This window comes from Scatophagus argus, chromosome 14, assembly GCF_020382885.2.
Source record: "Scatophagus argus isolate fScaArg1 chromosome 14, fScaArg1.pri, whole genome shotgun sequence".
In the NCBI taxonomy this organism is placed as follows: domain Eukaryota; kingdom Metazoa; phylum Chordata; class Actinopteri; family Scatophagidae; genus Scatophagus; species Scatophagus argus.
Window position 1 is genome coordinate 10,767,569 of NC_058506.1, and position 22,535 is coordinate 10,790,103.

Genomic DNA, 22,535 nt, shown 5'->3' on the forward strand with positions numbered 1-22,535 from the left:
CGTACCTCTTTTTGGGCTGTCTTCGGGGGCTTTCCTGTGATTCTGGTCATGTGTGCAGTTGGGGATGGAGGCCATGCAACGCTAATCCTCCTCCTCAGCTCAGGAAAGTACCCTGCCTCCCTGTGCAGAACGAAAACAACAAAGAGCTGAGTGTGGCTGCAGCCTCCGGGGTTCAGTGCACCCACCAGAACATGTCCAAGAGTCACAGCTTGCTGCTTCCTCCTACCCATCCATCCATGCATGACTCTCCTTCTCCTTCTCTCTCACGCTTTTTCTTTTTGACCCTCTTCTCAACCTATGAAAGACACGTATGATTCAGACTACAACGTAAGAGATAGGGCACTTAAGAAGGTCAAAAGGCAGGACACACAGAACGCTATAAATGAACAAAACACTGTGGTCACGGTGAGTTACATCATTTCATTTTAAATATATACAGTAATTACAGTGAATTGGTGTGCAAGTGTGAACAGAAGCATACAAAAATAGGGAATGTAAATAAGAACCTGGAAAACCCTGGCTCTTGTACATTGTCCTGTACCAGTGTTTGTTGTTGGGCTGATTGGCCTGTTGTGATACTTGACATAAACTGGTTCTTAAAAAAGCTCTTGAATAGTCTGTGACTATCACACCAGCAAGTGCTAATGTGGATATGTATGTCCACAAAACTGTACTGCATATCAAATAATTAAATATATGCATCAGTAACTGTATTAGATATGCTAGAGGCATGGCTCTAGGCTATGGTGATAGAAGTGTCTGTTGGTTGGTCCACCACTCTGGTCCAGAATTAAACATCTCAGCAACTACTTTGTGAATTATATCCAGACATTTAACAATGCCAGATCATCTCCTGACCTCTCAACCACGAGGTTGATATTTGTTGTTTTACTACTACTACTACTACTGGATTGTTGTGCAATTTGATAGACACTGTAAGACAGTAGACAATGTAACTTTGGTGATCCTGGGGATTTTCATCATTTGGTCAGAATTTCATTTTGTCCAATACATTGCTGTATAACAGAATATCTGCAAAACTGATGACATTTCCATCAGCCTCAGCTGTAGTTATTGTTTAGTTCTAATTAGTAAATATCATTATGCTAACACACTAAACTAAGCTGGAAAGGTCCTGATTAACTTCATATCACTTAGCAGAATTTTATTCTTCAGTTATATGTTACTGTTACATTCTATGTATGCACCAATCACCAAGACAAATTCCTAGTAATGTGAAACCTCTTCACTTACATGGCAATAAAGTCTTTTCTGATTTCTGATTTCTCATTAGCATACTAGCATTGTCACATTGGCAGTTTGAGAACCTTAGCCTTCTGACATTAATATTTAGCTTGAGGCACCTTTGTGCCTGAGCACAGCCTCACTGGGGTGCTCCCCTGGCTAGAGATCCTTAGATGTGATATTTGGTAAGCTGCATGTCATTAAAAAGAAAGGCTCTGTAGGTGACAACAAAAATAGTGTGAAAAAAAATCAATCTTAAAATTAGCCACATTCTAAAACTTCATTTTATCAGGATTTGAAAATAAAGTCACAAGTGTGTTTTATGAATTATTCGTGCCAATGCAAGAAACTGAAATGTGGCTGCTGAGATCTTCATGTTTGACTTTAATGCCAGTCTCACTATAGTAGCCAGTGTTTTATACCCTTATTTTACAATGACCACCAGTTTCCCCGGCCTTCACTAAGTGACCTTAATCATGCCTCAGTGAAGGTTTTGCGGATACAATGCTAAAATTTTGTTGTATGTGCTGAAGGTAAACAGAATCATGGCAGGACTAGACTGAAGGGATTTGCAAACAGAAAACCAAACTCAGATAGGGGACACGGAGTACAGAGAGTAGATTTTTGAAAAAGGAAATGGATCTTTTCTGCTTTTAGGTTCTTGTAATATCATTGCTGCATAACGTCTACTTTCCTCATCTTTAAGACCACAGTTCAGCTACCAGGGTTTCTAATTACTGAAAAGCCTACTTCTAGTGCGAATTTATCCTATCCTGTTGACATGTATTTTAAGACAAACTCTGAATATACATTAAAGTAAGGCAGTGATATTCAATACTTTGAGTTTCAGTTTTGAGAATTTTCAGCCCTTGAAAGGTTTTTCCAAGAAAAATTTAATTGATGGATATATTTTTGTATCACCACCAAAGGAAATGAATTGGACTGGTGTGTCTACAACGAGATTTGGTGAGTATAAAGGATTATATGCAGCGTTCTGAGCTACTTCCAAGTGTCTGAATTGGAGTATCCATTTTGGATTTAAACCAAAGAAAAATGGAATGTGTTAAACAGCTTCTAATGTCATAAATCCACAGAATTTTTCATTATTATTTTTCCCTTTTCAAACACTCATCTCAGCAAACAGGAGCACATGTTTTTGTAACTGTCACATACTTCCTGGTTGTCAGCTGGGCATTGATTTCAGGGAACACAATGGATGTTTATCAGTGCAACAGGTGTGAAAAATCAGAAAAGTCAAATATGGGAAGATGATGTTTTACTAAAAATCACATTTTCACACACACACACACACACATAATATAGACAGAGAGAGAGAAAGACTTTAAACAATAACTGTAACTAAGGAGCAATGTTCGGAAGTGAGATATCCATCATTTTAATGAATGGCATCCACTCTCACACTGACTGATGGAAGTTAGAAAACATTAATGGTAGCACTGAAAATAAAAATAAATGTCATCTGAAGACGTCCTACATTTTAGGGCAGAATTAATTACGTTTCCTTAATAATTTATGATGAATTTAAAGTATTTGCTCAAATAAATCTAAATCACAATGCATAACATCAATATCATGAATATGGATGATGCGTGTGTTGTACTACATTTTGGCTTTAATGATGCTTGGCCTATTAATTCAGTCAGAGTACAGTCATTATGATGCTGTAAAGCATCATATGAAATATGACAACCGTTTTTTTCAGCTTGGAAAATAAATCAGATTTCCACAAGTTTCCCGTCTTCCCCCAACAAGTGCACAAACTTCGAAAACAGCCTTGTGTCCCATTGGCCGACTTGTTTTAAATTATTTATTTTTGCTTTAAGTCTTTATTTTAAATGATTTACACCCAATAAAATATGAAGTAACTTGTTTGGGTGGATCACTTCACTGTTTAAGACAGATCCCTAGCGTATATTTACACATTTGGGTGCTTTTAAACTTTAGTATTTACTAAGTGAGTGTCATGTTTATGAGAGCCAGAACATATTTGTTTGCAGAGAGGTTGGTTGGCTACTGAGTTGAGCTGAACACCCCTCCTCTCCCCCCTCCTCCCTCTCTCTCTCTCTCTCTCTCTCTCTCTCTCTCTCTCTCTTCAGCTGCCGCGATATTTTCCAGCTCTGGAGCCTCAACCGCACAGCTCGATCGATTCGCATTGATTGTCCCTGACGAGCTGCTCCACTTTCTAGCCAATGTCAGCCAGTCTGCGATCGGGAAGGAGAGAAATGAAGGAAAATCTCTGCCGCCCTGGCGGTGTCATTTCCACACACTTGGGTTGGCCGCCTGCCAGCAGACAGGCCAGTCGAAAGAGGTGGAGTGGACTCTGAGGACTGAGGGAGAGGAGGAGCGAGCGGAGACGAGGCTGATTCATGCCGCCCTTGCATAGCGCGTAACCTTCTCCAAAAATAATGAAAAAAATAAGAAGGGTTAATTGAGTTCACCCTCCACCAGCCTGCACCCCCTTTTGACAAATATATAACTCATTAAAACAGCAAAACGACGTCTAAAATCACACCTGTCACAACAACGTGATAACGAAGATATTAACATGTATTTAATATTTCAATCTGCCTCGTTATATTTATTTCACCTGTACTTAGAAAACAAAAACATCACTGTTCATCCGGGCATTTTATGTCAATAATAAGAAATCAAATGAAAGACATTTAGTTTTTGGCTAAATTAGGTCGTCATAATCGCAGATTGAGCCGCAGACTCATTAAAAATACAGCTGATAATCACTCAGTGGGACTAGAGTGCAGTGATCTTCCCTGAGCCCGCAGTTTTATTGTGAAACGCCTCCCTCCTCAGCTGTCGTGGAGCCACAGCCTGCTGAACCTCGCGGCCTCTCGCGCTTCATTATTGCCTCAGCTGAGGCGCGCGCGCCGCACAAAAGTCCACTTCGGTTTTTCCGCGAAGCTCCAAAAATCTATGAAATGTGTTTGCATGTTCCTCTCTGCAAGCGGGGATGTAGAGGTGGGATTGCAAGGACCGAGAAAGCTGGGGGAACCCACGCGTTCAGCCTCAGAGAAAGTACGCTTTTCCAAAATAACTGACGGTGAATATTTTTTTTCTTTTCACATTTGTCATTAACAGACAGACACTCTGTAGGATTGTGTTCTCGGAGATTAAGGTTTTTTTTCCCTCCTGCCCTTCTCTTTTTTTGTCACCATTCTGCACGGCAGTCTGACAGACGGACCGCTCGGACTGTGGGAGCCCTCCCCTCTGCTCGGATCTGCTTTGGTAGGTGCGAATAAAATGGGTCCGTGTTTGCAAATATGCAGATACATGGAAGGGGAGGGAGGAGGTGCGGGATGAGGGGTGGTGGGGGGGATCATACTTTGTTGAAGTCTGCTGAAAGTTGGGATGTCATCTTCTTATAGGATCAAGTTATAGCGGGGTGAACCGGGGCTCTTCTGTAGATCCTCAAATGCGCGACTGCAGACCATATGCTGGTACCGCAGACAGGCTACCGTGCTCATAGATCACCGAGTCCAGACAAAAGACAGCTATTTAGATCTGCTTATTATCTAAACAAACAAACAAAACAAAAACAACAGGAAAAAAGAAAACAAATACAAAACAAAACAACGGATTTATTAGCTATCCGGTGATTGGACAGGCTATGTAATGATGCTGACGGGGATATTTTACGAGCTGCTCTCAGTTTTACAAGAACAATCTTAATTTCTCTTTAATTAATAAGTCTCACAGAGCGCTGACACGGATCGGCACAACACCGAAGCAAAGGCGCGATGGTTTATTGTGAATCAGCTGTTAATGATGTGCACTAAAACTTCACGCTTCCGGTTAATGAAAGAAATGATCGGCGCGGACCACAGTCGGGTCATGCTCACATCTGACAACACACTCTGTATGATCGTCACCCATTACGACTGAAACTTTTATTTAATCCTCAAAACCCAAACTGGTAAATAGACATTTATAGAATAGAATTTATCGTCTTTTTTATTCCAAATGTCACGTTCTTTTTATTCTTTTGTATGTGTTTTTCCCCCTCCGGGTATCGTTACAAAGTTGCCGGGTGCATTATAGCTTTCACCGCGCAACCCGGACATTTACAGTCATGCACCCCCGACAATCCACCGTCAGCATCGCGCCTCCAAGTGCTCCATATGTTTGTGAATAATTTGGAGTCACAGTATGCACAGCGTGGTGGTTCCCCCCCCCTCCTCCTCGAACTTTTTGTGTGCATAGCCTAATTAAGGGGATAAGACGCAGCAGGCTAAGGACAATGGATGAAGCCGTGAGTCCAATTATTGTCACCAGGCTTTTTAACTTCCTCTGCGTTTTGTGCGTCCGCGTGTGTGCGTGTCCGCGTGCGCGCCTCAGTCGACAGGCGGTGGGAGGAATAGAGGATGTGTAGATCACCGTAGACAAGTATAGAGTCCGCAGACAGCGTGTCTGCAGGAGGCCGGGTGGTGGTGGTGGTGGTGGTGGCGGCGGGCGGGGGGGGCGGGGGGGTTGCATCGTGCATCGCCTGTTCTAATGCATTAAGTGTTCTCGCGTCTCCAGAGGTGTAGTCAGCTGCTCCAGAGTTCGTGACGGACCAAATGCCTCATAACCCTGTAGGAAATTAGATAATAGCCTATTTTTTCCCACCGCCGTTAAAAAGCTGACTGCGATTACCTGGCACCTGCGCATGCAGTGACGTCAGTGAAGGAAATTAATTCAAGGGGCACTTAAGTGCGCGTCAAGGAAGTTCATTCATTGGCCAGTGAAAAGTGGTCTGTCATTTCAGTTAGCAGGGACTTTATCTTAAAAATGTAAATAATCCTGGATTCTTCCTGAAAGAGTTAATCCATCACAGTCCCAGACTAAATGACTTATTGTGTTTCAGTGATCTCAGAAGTGGTCCTGGCTCTTGTTGTGGGGACCAAGTCAATCTGTGATGAATATTTAAGCAGCCACGACAGAAAAAAGATCCCAAATTCTTGGTAGTTTTGATCCTTCTCATGTTTGGATTTTTGTTCTGACTGTGATTACAGGAAGGCCACACACTGGCCCTGAATGCCCCCCTCGCCTCCACACACACACACACACACACACACACAAACACATTCCTCCATCACCTATTGATCGAACTAGTCAACTACTGAACCACCCAACCACTCATCCATCAGTCAATTGTCACTGTAGACCGGAATTTATTTGTTATGGTTTTTTCTTTTAGTCCTATATCCTAGTTTATCAAGTAGTATAAAATTAGGGACCTGAAAGAATTTTTTAATATTTATCTGAGGTGACTGTTGAAGTTCAGAGTTATTACTGTACAAGCTGAGAGCTGCATGTGAATGTTAAATGAGCCGTTCATGCTCACACAGGTATCGTTGTGCTGACAAGATACATTCAGCAGCACCGTTTGGAAGTGCTCATCACTGAAATCCGCTGACCTGGTATTTAATTCACCAACAATTTCAGATTGAAAGGTTTTTAAATTTTCCACACAAAATAATAGACCTCTGATGTTGATTTGTGTACACCAGTTTTTGCTAATGATTTATATACTGAACCTTTGACTTAATTATTTGGGCTTTTGAATGGTTTTACTACATTGTGACAAACTGTTTAGCTGTTATGATCAGCTTTACTTCAGGAGTACAGCATATGGGCGACTGACTACTGATGTTTGTTGCAATATGACTTCAAGGAAAAATGTTTGGGAAAAGCTTTCTCACTGAGAGTTAGATGAGAAGATTGACACCACTCACATTTGCTGTGTGCTAAGTATGAAGCTATAGTTAGCAGCCTGCTGAAAAGACACTTCCATTCCTATTTCCCGAACAAGAGCAGAAAAAACTTCAATTTTCACTGGTCTCTGCTCTGAAGGGCATAGCGGCGCAATGATTAGCACTGTTGTCTCATAACGAGGGGGTTCTGGGTTTGAACCCGCTGACTGAGGCCTTTCTGTGTGAAGTTTGCATGTTCTCCCAGTATCTGCGCTGGTTTTCTGCCAGCAGACACCCAGTTTAATTGGTAGGTGTGAATGATTGTTTGTTTAACTGTGCGCTAGTTCTCACCCAGTCCCCCCCCCCACCCCCTGTCAGATTCCAGTCTTTATGCTAAGCTAAGCTAACTGTGTCATAAAGAAAGCAAATATACATATTTCCACTTTCCTTCCCAGTGTAATCGTTTGTATTAAGTCATCAGTATGTCTCAAGTCACTGATGACACTCAAATTTACATTTCATGAGGCTGTTTGCACAAAATATGTTATACCCACTCACTGAGTCAGCAGCTAAGGTATATGTGAACCCAGACTTAACCATGAGTTGTTAGTTGATTGAAAAGTAACACCTTTATCGTATATTCACATTTTGTAGATGACATTCATACATTAATGTTTGAAAATGACTGTAAAATTCTGTACATAAGCTGTTGTTTACAAACTCTCCACAAAGTGACAAAGTTACTGACCTGAACCCACTCAGCTATTCAACAAAACTGGCTGGAATTAATGTCAGGATTTTCACTAAGTGTCTTTATTGAATCAACAGCAGCATTTATAATCACTTTAAGAACATTGTGTTATGCCTCTTCAGACTAGTCAATATTTTGTCGGCTACATTGAAGGATTTATTGACTATTCAAACTAAAGTAATTGTCCCACACTCAGATTGGACTGTAAAAAGTAAAATAAAATAAAATAACAAAATGGATTCAGTTTTGCTCACGATGAAGATCAGACATCAAAGAAACAGCTCAAAAAGTCACACTACGTAATATAGACTTCCTGCTCTTGCTGCAGCTTTGAATTTACGGAAACAAGAGGCTGCCAATTATTTTTTTTGCGGATGCTTCGATTGCAGGTTCACAGCTGAGCTCATTGGTCGATCTGAGAAAGGCTTCACACACGTAGCTGTTGGAACGTATTGATCATGTGGACCATTTATATCCAGATCTTTATCTCCGTCCGCTAATCCTGTGCAGCATGTTGTGTGCAGATGGATTAACAAAAAACAAGACAGACTTGGATGGAATATCAAAGATGACTGATATTTACACCTATTTTTGTGCTGAGACACTTGGAGGTGCAAGAGCTGTGTCTCTCATAGGCTTTAATATGACACTAGTAATTATAGTGCTCTTGTCAGGTCAGTTCACAGAAACCTGAGGTGTAAGGCTTTCATGTGAACAACAACATTAAGGCTATAACATTGCAGGAAATTCAGTAAACATGCTTCAATGACAAAACAACCCCGAATACCATGGTTTTTTCGGGTTTGGGAGACAGTTCACATGAGGACACAAACCTCTTCTGTAAATGATGTGGCGAAGGGATCTGAAGAGTCGTGATACTGGAAGTCCTAGAGGATGATTAGCAGGAGACTATACACCATGTTCAGGGCTGATGATGATGGAACGAGTGTGACTTTTAGGCCAGTAGGATGAAAGGCAACGACTGTGGTGTGGTGCAGCAGCTTTTGTGTGCTGGAGTGTGAACACAACCTGTAAACATGTAAAATACAAATTTCCATACTTGTGTTTGTCATTCCACACTGGTTTTTGAGGTATTTTTTGATTAAAGATTAAAATTAGCTGATTTGTGTCTGTTTTACAAACCGCAGGATAGCTGTTGACCATTAGGTATTACCACATGCTTGTTTTTCCATAAACTTAGCACAGGTTTACATCACCAAACTATTGAAGTGCCTAAATGACTGACGCATTGTGGCTCAATGTCATGCTTGTCCCACTGATGAAACCTGTGCTTACCAAAAAAAACCCCAGTCATTTGTCAAATTGTTAATATTTTACTGAAGAAACAAAAAGAGTGTGCGTGTGTGTGTCACTGCATTATCGTCATGCACAGCAGGTGTTGCTGGGACTGACGCAAAGCAAGTCAGCGGTATGAAAAGTATTGTGTCACATCCATACTATGGACATCATCAACACTTTGGAGGAAGAGCAGTTTAAATATAAGTCACTTTCGTTAGAAATACTTGGCTTTTTTTTTTTTAAAGGTGGTGTCATTAGCAGGTCTGCTGTTGCAGACTGGTGAGATGATAGTTTCCTGGCTGAATTAATATGTTCCAGCTGATCAGTGATATTTCTGAAACTGTTTCCATGAGGAGAGATTGCAACTTTGCCGGTTTGTTACTTGAGAACTAATTTAGCTATTCAATTAATTATGTGGAATACTCAAGCCTTTTAGCACATTTACTGTATTTAGAGCATTGATGAAGCAGTTGGATCAGAGCTGCATATTCTCCCAGGCCGTGATTAATCAAGAAATAATGCTGTTGTACCAGATTTACATTTGTGTCTCAACTGAGACAATTTGACATTAAAGTCTCACTCAAAACTCCTTTAACAACATTAAAGTACTCCTGATTGACCACTAAATTCATCATTTTTCAGGTCCAAATGTTCCCTAAGACCACAAAACCCCTGTGCATCACTCTGATGATTTGCAGTTATGCATTCACCCACAACTGAGAAGAGATGCAGTTAGTTTGAGATGCTTTTGGGAAACCAGACTCTGGTCAGTGCTGTAGTAGGAGAAACTGAAACTACAGGGCTGAGGGGCTGCGGAGCTGGCTCTGGTTCGCTGGCGCCACATCCCCCTGAGCTGGTGAGAATGTGGGGGCTGTGCTCTTGCCTTTGAAGCTTTACCTCCCACTAATTCTGGCCTTCCAATTTCCACACACTGCACAGACACCCCCCCCCCCCCCCCCCCCCCATCCTTTTCCCCTCCATTTCCCTTTGTTTCCCTTATAAGGACAGGCCCGGCCATTTCCTCAGCTTTTCTGTGGGAGGTGGTGGGCTTGTTTGTGAACATGGACAGGTCAGGAGAATAGCAGCATAGTTTTTCTTTTCATAGATGAGCAGTCAGAGGAATCTTACGCTAAAAGCCGGCGGGTGCATGCATCTCTGTCCAGTGGGGAGTCTCCCATTTCTAGTTTAGGGAATGCTCTTCATAAGCCACCACCACTTCATTTGATTCTAATGTTTCGCCAAATCACATTGCTCTACAGGTTGGGTCTCTAAAAATAAAATAATAAAATATGAAAACAGTTGATTGACACTCTCAAATTGTAGCAATCAAAAGAAACGCAAAGTTAATGAAAAGAAAATCAACTTCCTTTGTTCTGTCACAGGACGTTTGGGTACATTTTCAGCAGCCTCTCAGACTGTTGTGTGAGAAATTCTAATAAGGTACAGGTTTTTATTTTCTCACATTTTGTATTGCAAGACTATACACTCAGATCAATGAGCATGTAATTGTTAGTCAATATATACAGCATTTCCTAAACTACCATACTGCAGTCAGAGAAATTTGATTTATTTATGAAACATTCACTCCAAATAAGGCTGGTTTCAAAAAGGGCTTTAAGTGTTTAAAGAGGACACTGTTACAGATACATACTGATGAAACAGATTTCAGAAAAGACACCACACTACACTTTAAAATACACAGATAATCACACATCAATAGATACGACAGATTGATAGGTTAAAGAGGTCTTACAAGAGTTTTCGTTTCAAAGAAGGTAATAAGGTAACAGATTAAGGCAGTGACTTTTGTGTAGGAGAGTTTACACCTCTGTAAAAACTGTGTGTTTGTTTATGAACATGTTGTTGGATTAATACCAAGGAGTATTTTAGTTGAGAATATAAAACAAATACTCCTAAGTTACAATATGCTTTAGTTTAGGTTTAATACCAAAACAGTTTTTGCCCTCAGTACAATGCAGTTTGATTTTCTTAGACCCAAGCAACAAAATTAGGCTCCCGACCTCTTAATTTCTTTTCTTTGCTAACCAACCAGAAAGGCTCCAGGAAAGCAGGTGTTTCTTATTATCTTTATGATTTGTCACATTATGTGCACATTTTACAACCTGGATCAGGACGTTGGATTTGCTAAGTCTGCTAATTTAGTGACCCTGATCTTAGCCCAGTAAGACTGAAAACAGAACTGAAAGAGAGCGAATACTGGATAGGATTCACCAGGTGGCCAGGATCCTAACTCAAAATGAATGAGAAAGTTGCCCCATAACTGCTGGGTGTGTAAATAAGTTCACTGTATCAACTCAAAAAGGGATGATATGCCATTGCTATGTTCACATCCTGTTTCTGTTGTCCCCAAGACAAGACCAGAAATATCAGTGCTTGCAGGTTTAAGATGCTGTTTTAGTCCCTACAATTTAACAAAACTGGAAAATGTTTCTTCTGAGTGTTTTGGTGTTTTGTTGATCATTTAACAGTAATTTTCCTCTCCTCTCCCCCTGTGTAAAGTTTCCAGATGGCCCATGGAAGAACGTGGATGAGGGCTGAGCTGTAGTGCGGGCAGAAGGCTCCGGGGCCTGCCTGTTGTCAGCTGGCTGATTGGTCCATTGAGGTGAGGCACCACTCTCACCAGGGCACAGAACGGACCGAGAAAAGGTCTTTGCTCCCCCTCCTCGCTCACCCCTGCCCCCTTTCCACCCTCACCCCCAACCCAGGCACGTACGCTCTGGACCATGTCTAGCGCGCTGTCGGAGGGGGGCCGGACAGCGGACCAGGAGCAGAGCAGCTGCAAACAGGACTCTCCTGTCATAGAGCGCAGGAACCGCAGTGGCATCATCAGTGAGCCCCTCAGTAAGAGCCTTAAGAACTCCCGTACCCTCTCCCAGTATACAGCAGTCTCTTCTGCCACCACCAATGGACACACGAACAACAGTGAGACTAAGAGCCTCTCGGCTAAGCCTCAGCCACCCCCGCAGCCCCAGCCCACTGTCTCAGCATTGACGGCAGCCAAGTTGGACCGGACCCTAGAACAGGTTCTGGAGGGACAGAATGGCCTGCTGCACTTTGCCCAGGCAGCAGCACTGTTAAAGCGGGCCGGTATGGAGCACATGCTTCTGCCTGGGGGCATGGGAGTGGGAGTTGGCGGTGGAGACGCAGGCTCGGGGGCTAGCGACTTGGAGGGTACGTCTGTCACGGACGCCGTAGGTGGTCCTGTTGACTTCCCATATGGAGTAGGGGGTGGTTTCCCCTTCAACCCGGGGCTTTTCATCATGACGCCTGCTGGGGTGTTTCTGGCGGACAGCGCGCTGCACATGGCCGGCCTGGCCGAGTACCCGGCGCAAAGCGAGCTGGCCTCTGCTATCAACTCCGGTAAAAAGAAGCGAAAACGTTGCGGCATGTGTCCACCGTGCAGACGGCGGATTAACTGCGAGCAGTGCAGCAGCTGCCGGAATCGCAAAACAGGCCACCAGATCTGCAAGTTTCGCAAATGTGAGGAACTGAAGAAGAAGCCCTCTGCTGCTCTGGAGGTAAGAGGGTGGTGGTTATGATCCAACTTTCCTTCCTTTCCTTCCTTCATTCCTTTGTGGGACATTTTTAAAGGGTTTTGATCCAAAGCGGCAAAGGTTCACTGCATTAACCAGACAAATAAGACAGACAGACACAAGTTTGTCTTTGTGAGATCTGAAAAAAACAACCAAATTTCAGCTTCACACCTGAAAGCACAAAGGTTATTTGATTCACACCTGAATGTCATTCCCCTTTAAGGGAAGTAGTGCAGGGGGGCTTTTTGGTGGGGTGATGGCTCCACTAGCAGGGAAATGACAGGTGGTGAGGAGTGTGGTGAGTATGTGCAGGGCAAACATGCACCATGGGGTTTCTTTAATCTGTCCGTGCGATCACCCAGTCTTTGGAAGGCTAATTTGCGAGGAATTAGCCTTGCAAAACACAAGATTGTTTATGTTTTTTGCATTGAGCTCCACCATGTACTTCCGTCAGTGGAGCATTTTCTATTTGGTCACATCTCATCACATCCACCTTGAGATTGCTTGTGCATATGTTCATAAAGTGATGTAAAAGTGTGTGTGGAGGCAGACTGGCACTGATTGTGGATATGTGTACAGTATGTGTTTGTGTCTAAGTGTACACGCCTGGGTATGTTTGTGTATGTATGTGCATGTAACAAGGTCCATCTGGCCACAGAGCTGTCATCTGGAGCACCAGGTGTCAGTGTGGCACATGCCCCCCCCCCCCAACACACACACACACACACCTCCACTTCCCCCTTTTGCTGCTGCTGTCCTTCTTCTGGGTGAAACTCCTGCTCATCTAAAAGGCTGACTGGCAAACTTCCTGTCTGTTACTTCCATCACACAGTGGCCTGACTAACCCCGTCTGTGATGACAGAATGACCAATCATGAAATCAATTGCAGCAGATGTTCTATTTCAAAGGAAATAAACTTTAGTGATCAATGGATAATAGTGTCACTTTGACATTACATAATAAATGGATAAATATGTAGCACAGTGTGAACATGAACCAGTGGAGAGGCCTCTGGTCTAATTGACACAAACTGGACCTGCATTTCAAACTGCTAATGGCTTTACTTCTCTCTCTTTACGATGATTGAGGGTGACAGCTTGGCCCCTAGTTTGTAGGCTCAAATGTTGGTTGTTCAGTCCCCATGTGCTGACTTTGACCATCCACAGTGACATCCTTCTTAAAGGGATAGTTCTGAGTTCTGATAGGGAGTCATGCAAACAATGTAAGATTAATTTGCCTTAGTGCAGTTGAAGGGATATTTCACAGCTGGAAAGATGGTCGTTTGATAAAACTGGACTGTTACAGTATGCAGTAGAAAGACACAAATACAGTGGTGTTACATGACCGGAGAAAAGAGAGAAACAGGACACTCCTCTAAACTGCCGACCAGCGCTACTGCCATTAAGATAAACTGATATATGTTGATTTGCATATACTATCCACACTGGATCTTTGTGGCTCTTTAAGGCTGACCGGACAAGTCCATGTTATTTTCTACTCTAAACCAAAACATCCAGTCAACATCATAACATAGCTGCACAAATATTCAAGTATTTCTCCATACACATGCTTTATTACTTATAAAAAGGTCATATCAGTGTTTTTCATGAATTAGCACATTTACTACTAGTCATGCGGTAAGCATATACAATTTACTGACCATTTTCAGCAGATACATTTTTACATTAACATTCATGCAACAAAGCCCTCTAACAGCTGCAGGAATTGTAACTTTTGTCCATCAAAGTTGTGACTTTATTCTAGAGTGAGAAAGTGTGCGGAGGGAGAATGTCAGGGTACATGAGTGGGTTAAGAAAACATTGGACTTTAATATGAGATTTCCTACCAACAGTCAATATTTTCTTTTAACCATGGCCATTTTCTTTCGCCAACCTTAACCACATGTTTATTATTGTAACCATGACAAAGCAGGGCCCCTCACTTTAATGAAGTCATTTCTAACCCAAACTATGATGTTTCCTTAAGCCTAACCAAGTTGTTTTTGTGCCTAAGCTTTACCAAACCTCAATTATCATCACTGTCACGTCACTGAACAAATTTATTTTTAAACAGTGATTTGTAACGGCTTCAGAAGGCAAAAATGATGAATGATGTCGTCCTGCCGATAGGAATATCACATAAAACGCTTCTATGTGTCCTTCTAAAGGGCAAACAACCAATTATATCATTTCATTTGGATGGCTTGTTGGCTCATGTTAGGTAGTCCATCACAGTGAAGATTATGCCTTATTTAGTGACTGTCAGAATGGTGTTGTTGATGAGTTGTAAGCACAGATTGGTGGGAAAAGTCTGTGTGTCATTGCACAACAATAATATGCACTTTGACAAAGTTAGATAGATGCAGAAATATGAATACAATAGCTCCCTGAACCACAAAGAAAAGCACAAAAATTTAAAGCATTACAGAAAGTAAGTCGAAACATTCAAGGCATGGACCTCTGATAGGATTCATATGCTGGTACTCATGAGTCACCGTGACTAAAAAAAAAAAACAAAAACCCTGACTTTCTCACAAGTTGAGAATCAGACCGACGTGTCGGAATATCAGCATGTTGTTTTTCAGTGTTGTATTGTTTAGTTGCGAATTAATGAGAGGCTTCATTTGTCTCTGTTTATGATTCACCAAAATGCTGAAATGTGTCAGCTTGCTATGTAGGTGGCGCGACTCAATGTCTGTAACTGAAAGGAATTTAATTTTAATTTGGGATTTGCAATTGATGTTTTCATGGCAGTTAGCCTAATACCAGTCGTTCACACCAGTGATGCCAAACCCAAGGGGGCTTGAATATTCATGAATGTTGATGTTGATATAGGTCATCACGCTGATTTTACCACTGGCCATCGAGTACGAAAGAAAGAGGGTCCCATAAACCTGCCAAGCCTCCAAGTACCAAAGAATACATGCTGTAATTACCTCGCACTCATTTTTCTTTGATTTATTTAATGTGTCTATTAAGCAAGTTCCCTTTCTCAGACCGGAGATGAGAAGCCTAATCTCTGCTTGTAAATAAAAACAAGCAGCCACGTTGAACTTGACAGCAAATCCCCTTTCAGACTCAAAACTTGTTTAGTCTGTTTTTACTTTGCCAAAATGTGGATTGTGTCACACTGAAGTTGGCCCAGTAATCAAAGACAAATGGATGTGAATACATTAATGGCCCCGTCCTCATTAATTGCTAAAACAACAGGTGCATGATGGCCGTGCGACAGATGAAATGTGACATTATCTAAACAAATATGCAGTTTCTGTTTCAGAGAGCTGAAAGTTTATTCAGTGTCACAGATGTACTGAAGGTCTTAGGTATGAAGTTGCTGCGGGAAAGGCAAGAAACATTCATGCATTCAAAGTGAGCAGCTTCTGCACATCTGCCCACACAGTAAGCATGAATGGAAGCATAACCTCCATCACCTGACAATCCAAATCTTTGTGACAAAGTAATCCCTGTGATATTCCTCTGATGTCGCCTTGTAAACCTATTGGTTTTATTCAAGTTCCTTACAGTGCATGTTGGACATCTTTGCGACGTGTTGCAGTTAAAGTATGTATTTTAAGAATAACTTAAAGCAGTTAAACAGAACTGACAAAATATAAAATACACCTTGCCTGCTTTTTATTTGTCCTCATACACTCGTATATTTCCCATTAGCAGTGTAGTAGTTGTCTCAAATGGTGTTGTTATTAAGTCAACAGCTCTTGTTCAGCAGGTGATTAGATCAGAGAATACAGCCTGGGCTGCACTGTCACTGAGCCTGATGTCATCAGTACAAGCTAAATGTCAGAGGGTTAGATTCATGGAGGATGTGCTGCGTCAGGAGACAAAGTGGAGAGCAGAGAGTCAGCAGTAACTCAAAAATGTCAGTAATGAGTAGCTGATGTAAGATTGTCAATTACTTTTCATATTTTCATTGCCTTTAAATGAGGCTTCTCCAAGAGAAATTCCAGCATTAATGCATATTCAGGGCGACTTGGGCAGCACCTGTGCCAGAAGAGAAGATCATCCACACTGAACTGCAGTGAGCCTCAGCTGTAGCTCAAAGTGTCACATCCCCCTCCAATCAAAGACGGAGCGGCACATCCCCGTCTGCTGTGGCTGTTATACTCAGTTTGCTGTCTCTACAGTGGCATGGCGTCTTATTTAACATGTGTCTTGCAGTTTGCAGCTTGTCAGATGGTTTTCACTGCTTTTCGGCACGTGCGCACACGCACGAGTAAAAACACAGGACGAAATGTCTTTTGCTTTGTTGTACTGCATTTGCATTGAAGATTATGTTTTTTGTGTGCGCGCACGGGCCTGCGAGTGTATTGGTACACAAGTGCAGTCCAGCAGCACTGTGCTTATTTTAAGGGTGTTGACGGTTTCCATTGAAAGCTCATGGCAGCTCAAAGAGGAGCGTAAAATTGGCAAGTGAGGGGGAGTTAGCATGCTGAGGCCTTTGCCACCTCATAGCTCACTGGCTGAAGATGTCTGGATTTATTCTGGGAATGTTACATTTGAGAGAAGTAAGTGGGAAGGCAGTTCCTTTCTGCTCTGTGTCTGAATACCCTCCAGTGGTGTCAGTATCAGCGATGCTGTTGAACACTGAGAGAAAGGAGAGTCGGGGTTAGGAAGTTGTAGTGTACCTTGTTTTTACTTGTATGTCACTGTACGTTCAGGATGTACTGTGCCGGTGGGGGTGGGTTGAAAAGAGCTAAGACAGGAGCGGAGTACTTGTCTTTGTCCACTTATGGAATAATATATTTTGTAATGAAACCCCAGACTGAGCTTCTTTGTCATCAGACACAGCAAACACCTGAACAGCCCTGCAGTATCAGACGTTGATATGGAAGTAGCGTATTCCCTCGTGGTCTCTCCTGCCTCCCAGACACCGTACACCAGACAGCCAGGACAGAAGAGGCTCATGCAAACTGACAGGCATGCAGACTGACACCGAGACACGTGGATGTGTGGGCAAGTTGCTGGGCAGACAGAGGGACAAGTTGGAGTGGACAGAGCAGGCTAAGGAAGGCAGAAAGATAGAGGAAGTGGCGAGGCAGCCAAGGTGCCGTACTGCAGACTGACATTTGGATTAAGCAAATGGCCCTTTAGAGAGGCAAAGATCAGGCTGTAGTCCACCCAGTAAGTGCTGATTTGGTCATGCTCAGGTCAGAAGACATCTAGATGTCTATACAGCATGTCAGTGGCTGCATTTCAGCATGTAAATCCAGTAATTTAAATGCATCATCTCAGGTACATTAACAGCCACACCAAATATTATTAGAATCATTTGTTGCAGCCCTATTTACACGAGTAGCCTGGGTTAGATTGCGCATGTTAATGTTCATGCCACACGCACACAAGGTGTATGTGTCGGAGAAATCACGTTATTATATTTCCGTATGAATCAAATCTGACTTGTGAAAAGGCCAGCCGGCTGAGGGAAGTGCTTCACATTCAGCCAGACAAACGCTGAGTGTTGATGCCAGCTGGAGGTCACTGGTGTTTTGATTTAGTTGTTTCAAAAGTTTACTTTTCTGCGCCTTGTGAACAGCAGACCGTGTTACATCCCACATGCTCTACTGCATGTGGAGATGCTTTGCGTTCTTTGTGTCAGTTTGTTGTTGTTGTTTTTTTTTCCCTTGCACAATGAGAGTGAGAGTTGTTGATCATGAGGCCTTGAAAACAATAACCAAAATGCTCAGCTGTGCCCTTTGCATCAGCAACACCTCACATGTAATGTACTCGGAAGGGCTGTTACAGGTTTTAGCGGATTTAGGTTATTTCAGAAGCAACTAATCTGAAAACATAAACGATCCATCCTTCTTCTACATTTGTGATGTTTTGCACACAAACTGTTTTTGCTATGTTCAGACAAATGTACTCGCCTTGTTTGAAAAGAGAAAAAAAAAAAACATCCATCGATTTTAGTGATTGGCCACTTCACACCCACAGATCCCATCTGTTTGAACCTGTGCAATCAGGAAAGGTTTTTCTATTCCTGAACCGCTGCCATTTTTCCATTGATTGCTCATGTTTGATAATGAGGAAAAACAGCGTTTACAGTTCAGTCGAGGGATGTGTTGTTTTTCTTCCCACACATTACGTCATGCTCGGTCCAGCCCTTACCAGGGTTTTGACATCTGTGACAGCGCCAGATGTTGCTGTCCTCTGACTGTCTTCTTAACAGCTGAATGCTGCTGTAGAAAGGTCATCACAGAGATGGATGACGGGCTAACGATACTTAACAAACAGACCATGAAAAAATGTTGGCAATATGTTTTCTGTTAACCTCCAGGTTTGTGCTTCTTATTAATATTCACTGGAGCCAAATAAAATCTCCTAAATTCACATGATTGTGAGTGATTTCAGGTGAGGAAAAGAAAAATATAGCAGTACCAGAAACATATATTCTATCCAAACCTGCATCCATCTAACGACATTTGCTCCTTCTTTGTGAAATGGATATGAAGTTGAGAGTTTGAGGTGAACTGGCACATGCATATACAGTATGTGGGCTCTGAACAGCTCCATGGTATACAGTGTCTCCGCTGTCAGATTATTCCTGATTGAGTCAATTTAACAAATAAAGCACACTGTGGGCTATATTTGGCTGAGATCACTGGAGTAATTACCTTGTTTGAAGTCTTTTTACCCGAGCAAAAATGTTTCATTTTTGTCAGCAGGAGTTAACTTTCAAAATGAATGTAAATGAAACCTGTGGAGCACGAACCCTGCTGTCACTCAGTTTCTTGTCCGGGTATGAACAATAGCATTCAAAGGAGCACTGTACTGCTGATTCAAGGGTAGAGGAATGGTTTAAGTGGGCCAGAAAAGTAATTAGGGCTTGTATTGTTTTTGGTTTCAAACAAACTTCTCTGAACAAACGAGTCGCCTTTGTTGAAAAACTCATAATTTCACTGCTGTGAAAGAGAGCTGCTCGACGAGATTCTCAAAACGAAGTCTGATTATTTTTTCATTAGAATTTAGGCAGTTTTAAAGTTGTAATGTCTTCAGAGGGCAATACAAAGATGTAAATGTGATTAGTGTATGATACATGCAGTGCATCTTTGTTTCCTTTTCCGTTTGATAGGTGTGATTGTATGTACGTCTGTGTGTATTTGTGTTTTCACTCACAGCATGCATGATTCCTTATCAAGCCTTGTGCTGTTGATTGCTGCTGGAAAAGTGAATCCGAATCCTTCGTGTATGAGAATTTTATTTTAACAGTCTCACTGTTTGGTGTGATTTCGGGGGAGTATTGTGAGTGTCTGTTAACGTGCCACTGTGTGTGGAGGTGTGTGACTGTACTTGAACACATATTGGTTCGGTGTGAGAGTGTGTGTGGGTGCATAAATGTTTGCCGAGCTCCTCCTGCATTGCTTCAGGCAGAACTGGCTGACGGAAGGATCCGTGCTGCAGAATCGAGTTGCACTTTGCAGGACGCCTGCCGTGCTGCAGCTCCAGGGACCCGAGCGGCTCTCTATCTCCTGACTGGCAGGCCGCTGCTGAGCCCTGCAGCTGCATGCATGTGTGCCACTCCTGCTCAGTGCAATCAGACGCACAGATAACCACAGTGAAAGAGGGGTGAGGGAGGGAAAGCGGCATAATCACTGGCGATGGTGTGGGAGAGCAGTGCGTGTGGTGGCTAAATAATAAATGTGGAATATCAGGTTTTGTGTGAAGCCAGGACTGAAGCCGGCTCCTATGGTGGTGCTGAGGGGAGGAAGTAGAGATTTCACACGTTCTACTCCAGGGATAAAGATTGGAATAGAAGTTTCACTGTTTAATCAATTAGTTGTTTGACATTCATGATTGAAGTCATTTGTCAGCTAAAAATACTCAACATTTCGGGGTTTCTTCTTCTTTCCATCTTTTTAAAATTTTGGAGCCTTTAAGAGGACCACCCGGGGCTCTGATTTTTTATGATTCTCTTTTTCTTAAAATTTCATACATTAGGCACGACATTAACCAATAAACAACACAGAATGTCAGAACAGGATGGCCATAAAAGCATGTCTCTCTGTCAAGGTGTGAAGGAACTGAGGCCTCTCAGCGAAGTAGAAGGTTTAGGATTATGTATGCAAACAATGTGCTGCTTTTCATTAACAACTTCAACCTCCCCTCTCCTTTCTTCCCTCCCTCTTCCCTCCCTCCCCATCTTCTGTTTCTCCAAGAAGGTGATGCTTCCTACAGGAGCGGCGTTCCGGTGGTTCCAGTAGGACCTCTCCTCCACCCCCCTACCCAAAGCTCTGCCATCAAGTGCAATGCCAACTCCTGGATTGTCTCCGGAACAGACACTGGCTAATAAACAAACAAACAACAAATAAAATTATAGAAAAAAACAACAACAGCAACAAAAAACAAAAACAAAAAAAACAAAAACAAAACAAAACAGAACAACGAAAAAAAACAAAAACAAAAACAAACAAACAAAAAAAAAAACAATCGGGTAATGGATGCACCTACTTATTCCTTGAACCAAAAATGAAGCGTAAAGAAAAGCATCTATGGCAATTTTCATTCCCTTTTCTATGTTTCCATTTTGGTACCTTTTGTCCTTTTTCCAGCAGGTTTTTTTCCTCTCGCTTAAACATGGAACTGTTCATTGCCAGAACCAGAAATGACGGACTGAGTGTGGACAATCAACTAATTTCTGTGTTTGGTGTTAATGTTGTTCATGTGTGGAAAGATACAGTACTTGTGTAGAGAATGTAAATTTACAGCTATATTTCAAAACTAGTGGCTAATGGCAAACATTATTGTAATTCTTCACCATTATGTTACTTAAACCCTTGTCTATTTTATGATTCATTTGGTTGGAAGAGTACAGTTTTTCAGACAGATCAGTGGATGTCTTTCCAAGACAAAAGAAATGTTTCAAATTGGGATGCCGTGGGTTTCCGATTTAAACAAAGCTGACAAAGTCATGTTACTGGGCAGATCTCCAGAGACTCCTCACCGGGTTGAAGATGCTGTTTGTCAGAGCCGTCACTACTGTAATCTCCTCAATCAGCCCTCCTCTGCATTTCCAAACTTTTCCTTTAGTGAAACTGGCAGCCTTATGTTACTGTGGCCCTACTGAGCATGTGCCAATACTGCTCAGGGCAATAGCATTAAGAGACAGCACTTGCTCTGAGTCTACCCTACTGAACGCACTGAGACAAGATTACATTTTTTTTATTTGTTTATTTGTTATATTTTCATGATTTTGTTATGTTGCTGGGTAGCTACAGCTTTTAAAAATAACCAATCTTTGTATTCGTTTAGAAAATTGGACTGGTTTTGTGAATAAAAAGGAATGCATGTATTTGTGTCGAAATTTACAGTTCTGATGTTTGTCTATTTGTCTATTTGCATGTTTTGTTTTGTTTTTTGTTTTTTTTTCTTTATATAAAAAAAAAACGAAAACAATGCTGGTTTGACAAAAACAAAAAACTTAAAATTTTCCATGAAGTGAAAAAAAATGTTCCTTTTTCTTTAAGAATTTAATGATGTAGGAAAATTCTCAAAGATACAATGCCAGCAGAATTCATTAAAAGTAAATCAGGCAGTGGTGTGGATAACCATGATGTCCTTGGTTTGACTGAGATATTTCTCTCACTGTAATATCTTCCTATAGTGGAATGACTGATGGAGCCTTGCTATGCTAAAATGTAACCAAAATGATTTAAAAAATGTTTGAATAAGAACATTTTTGGTTGCAGTGTTTCTTCAAAATGCATGAGACCTCCTGAAGATCATCCCAAATGTTATTTTTCTCAGTGATATTCCCTCTTCCCTGAGATCTCTGTGGCATTCATTCTTCTCCGTGACATTTACAGTCAGAAAACGCAGTCAGAAAATCGCTGATAGTCATGGATTACTGATGGGAAGTTTTGTCTTCAGAAGTATTTGCTATGGTGGACCTGAGAGCTCAACAAGCTGCAGCTTAAGAAAACACATGCAAATAGACAAAGCACAAGCAAAAATAAAATCTTCA

General features: G+C 41.9%; 1 protein-coding gene across 10 annotated transcripts; it reads left to right on the forward strand.

Moving 5' to 3' along the window:
• Positions 1 to 200: 200 nt before the first annotated feature.
• On the forward strand, positions 201 to 22,125 carry cxxc5a (CXXC finger protein 5a). 10 transcript variants are annotated; one of them, XM_046410950.1, is made up of 7 exons: positions 201 to 405; positions 2,175 to 2,211; positions 3,363 to 4,506; positions 10,386 to 10,443; positions 11,524 to 11,626; positions 11,730 to 12,542; positions 20,731 to 22,125. In XM_046410950.1, the coding sequence occupies exons 6-7, from the start codon at positions 11,748 to 11,750 to the stop codon at positions 20,773 to 20,775; spliced, it is 840 nt and encodes a 279-aa protein (XP_046266906.1). In that variant the 5' UTR covers positions 201 to 405; positions 2,175 to 2,211; positions 3,363 to 4,506; positions 10,386 to 10,443; positions 11,524 to 11,626; positions 11,730 to 11,747; the 3' UTR covers positions 20,776 to 22,125. The 10 variants fall into 10 exon arrangements, with proteins under 10 accessions (XP_046266906.1, XP_046266901.1, XP_046266903.1 ...); XM_046410947.1 differs by having other exon boundaries at positions 203 to 405; positions 3,363 to 4,321; positions 4,449 to 4,506; positions 11,524 to 12,542; XM_046410948.1 differs by having other exon boundaries at positions 203 to 405; positions 3,363 to 4,296; positions 4,449 to 4,506; positions 11,524 to 12,542.
• Positions 22,126 to 22,535: the final 410 nt, after the last annotated feature.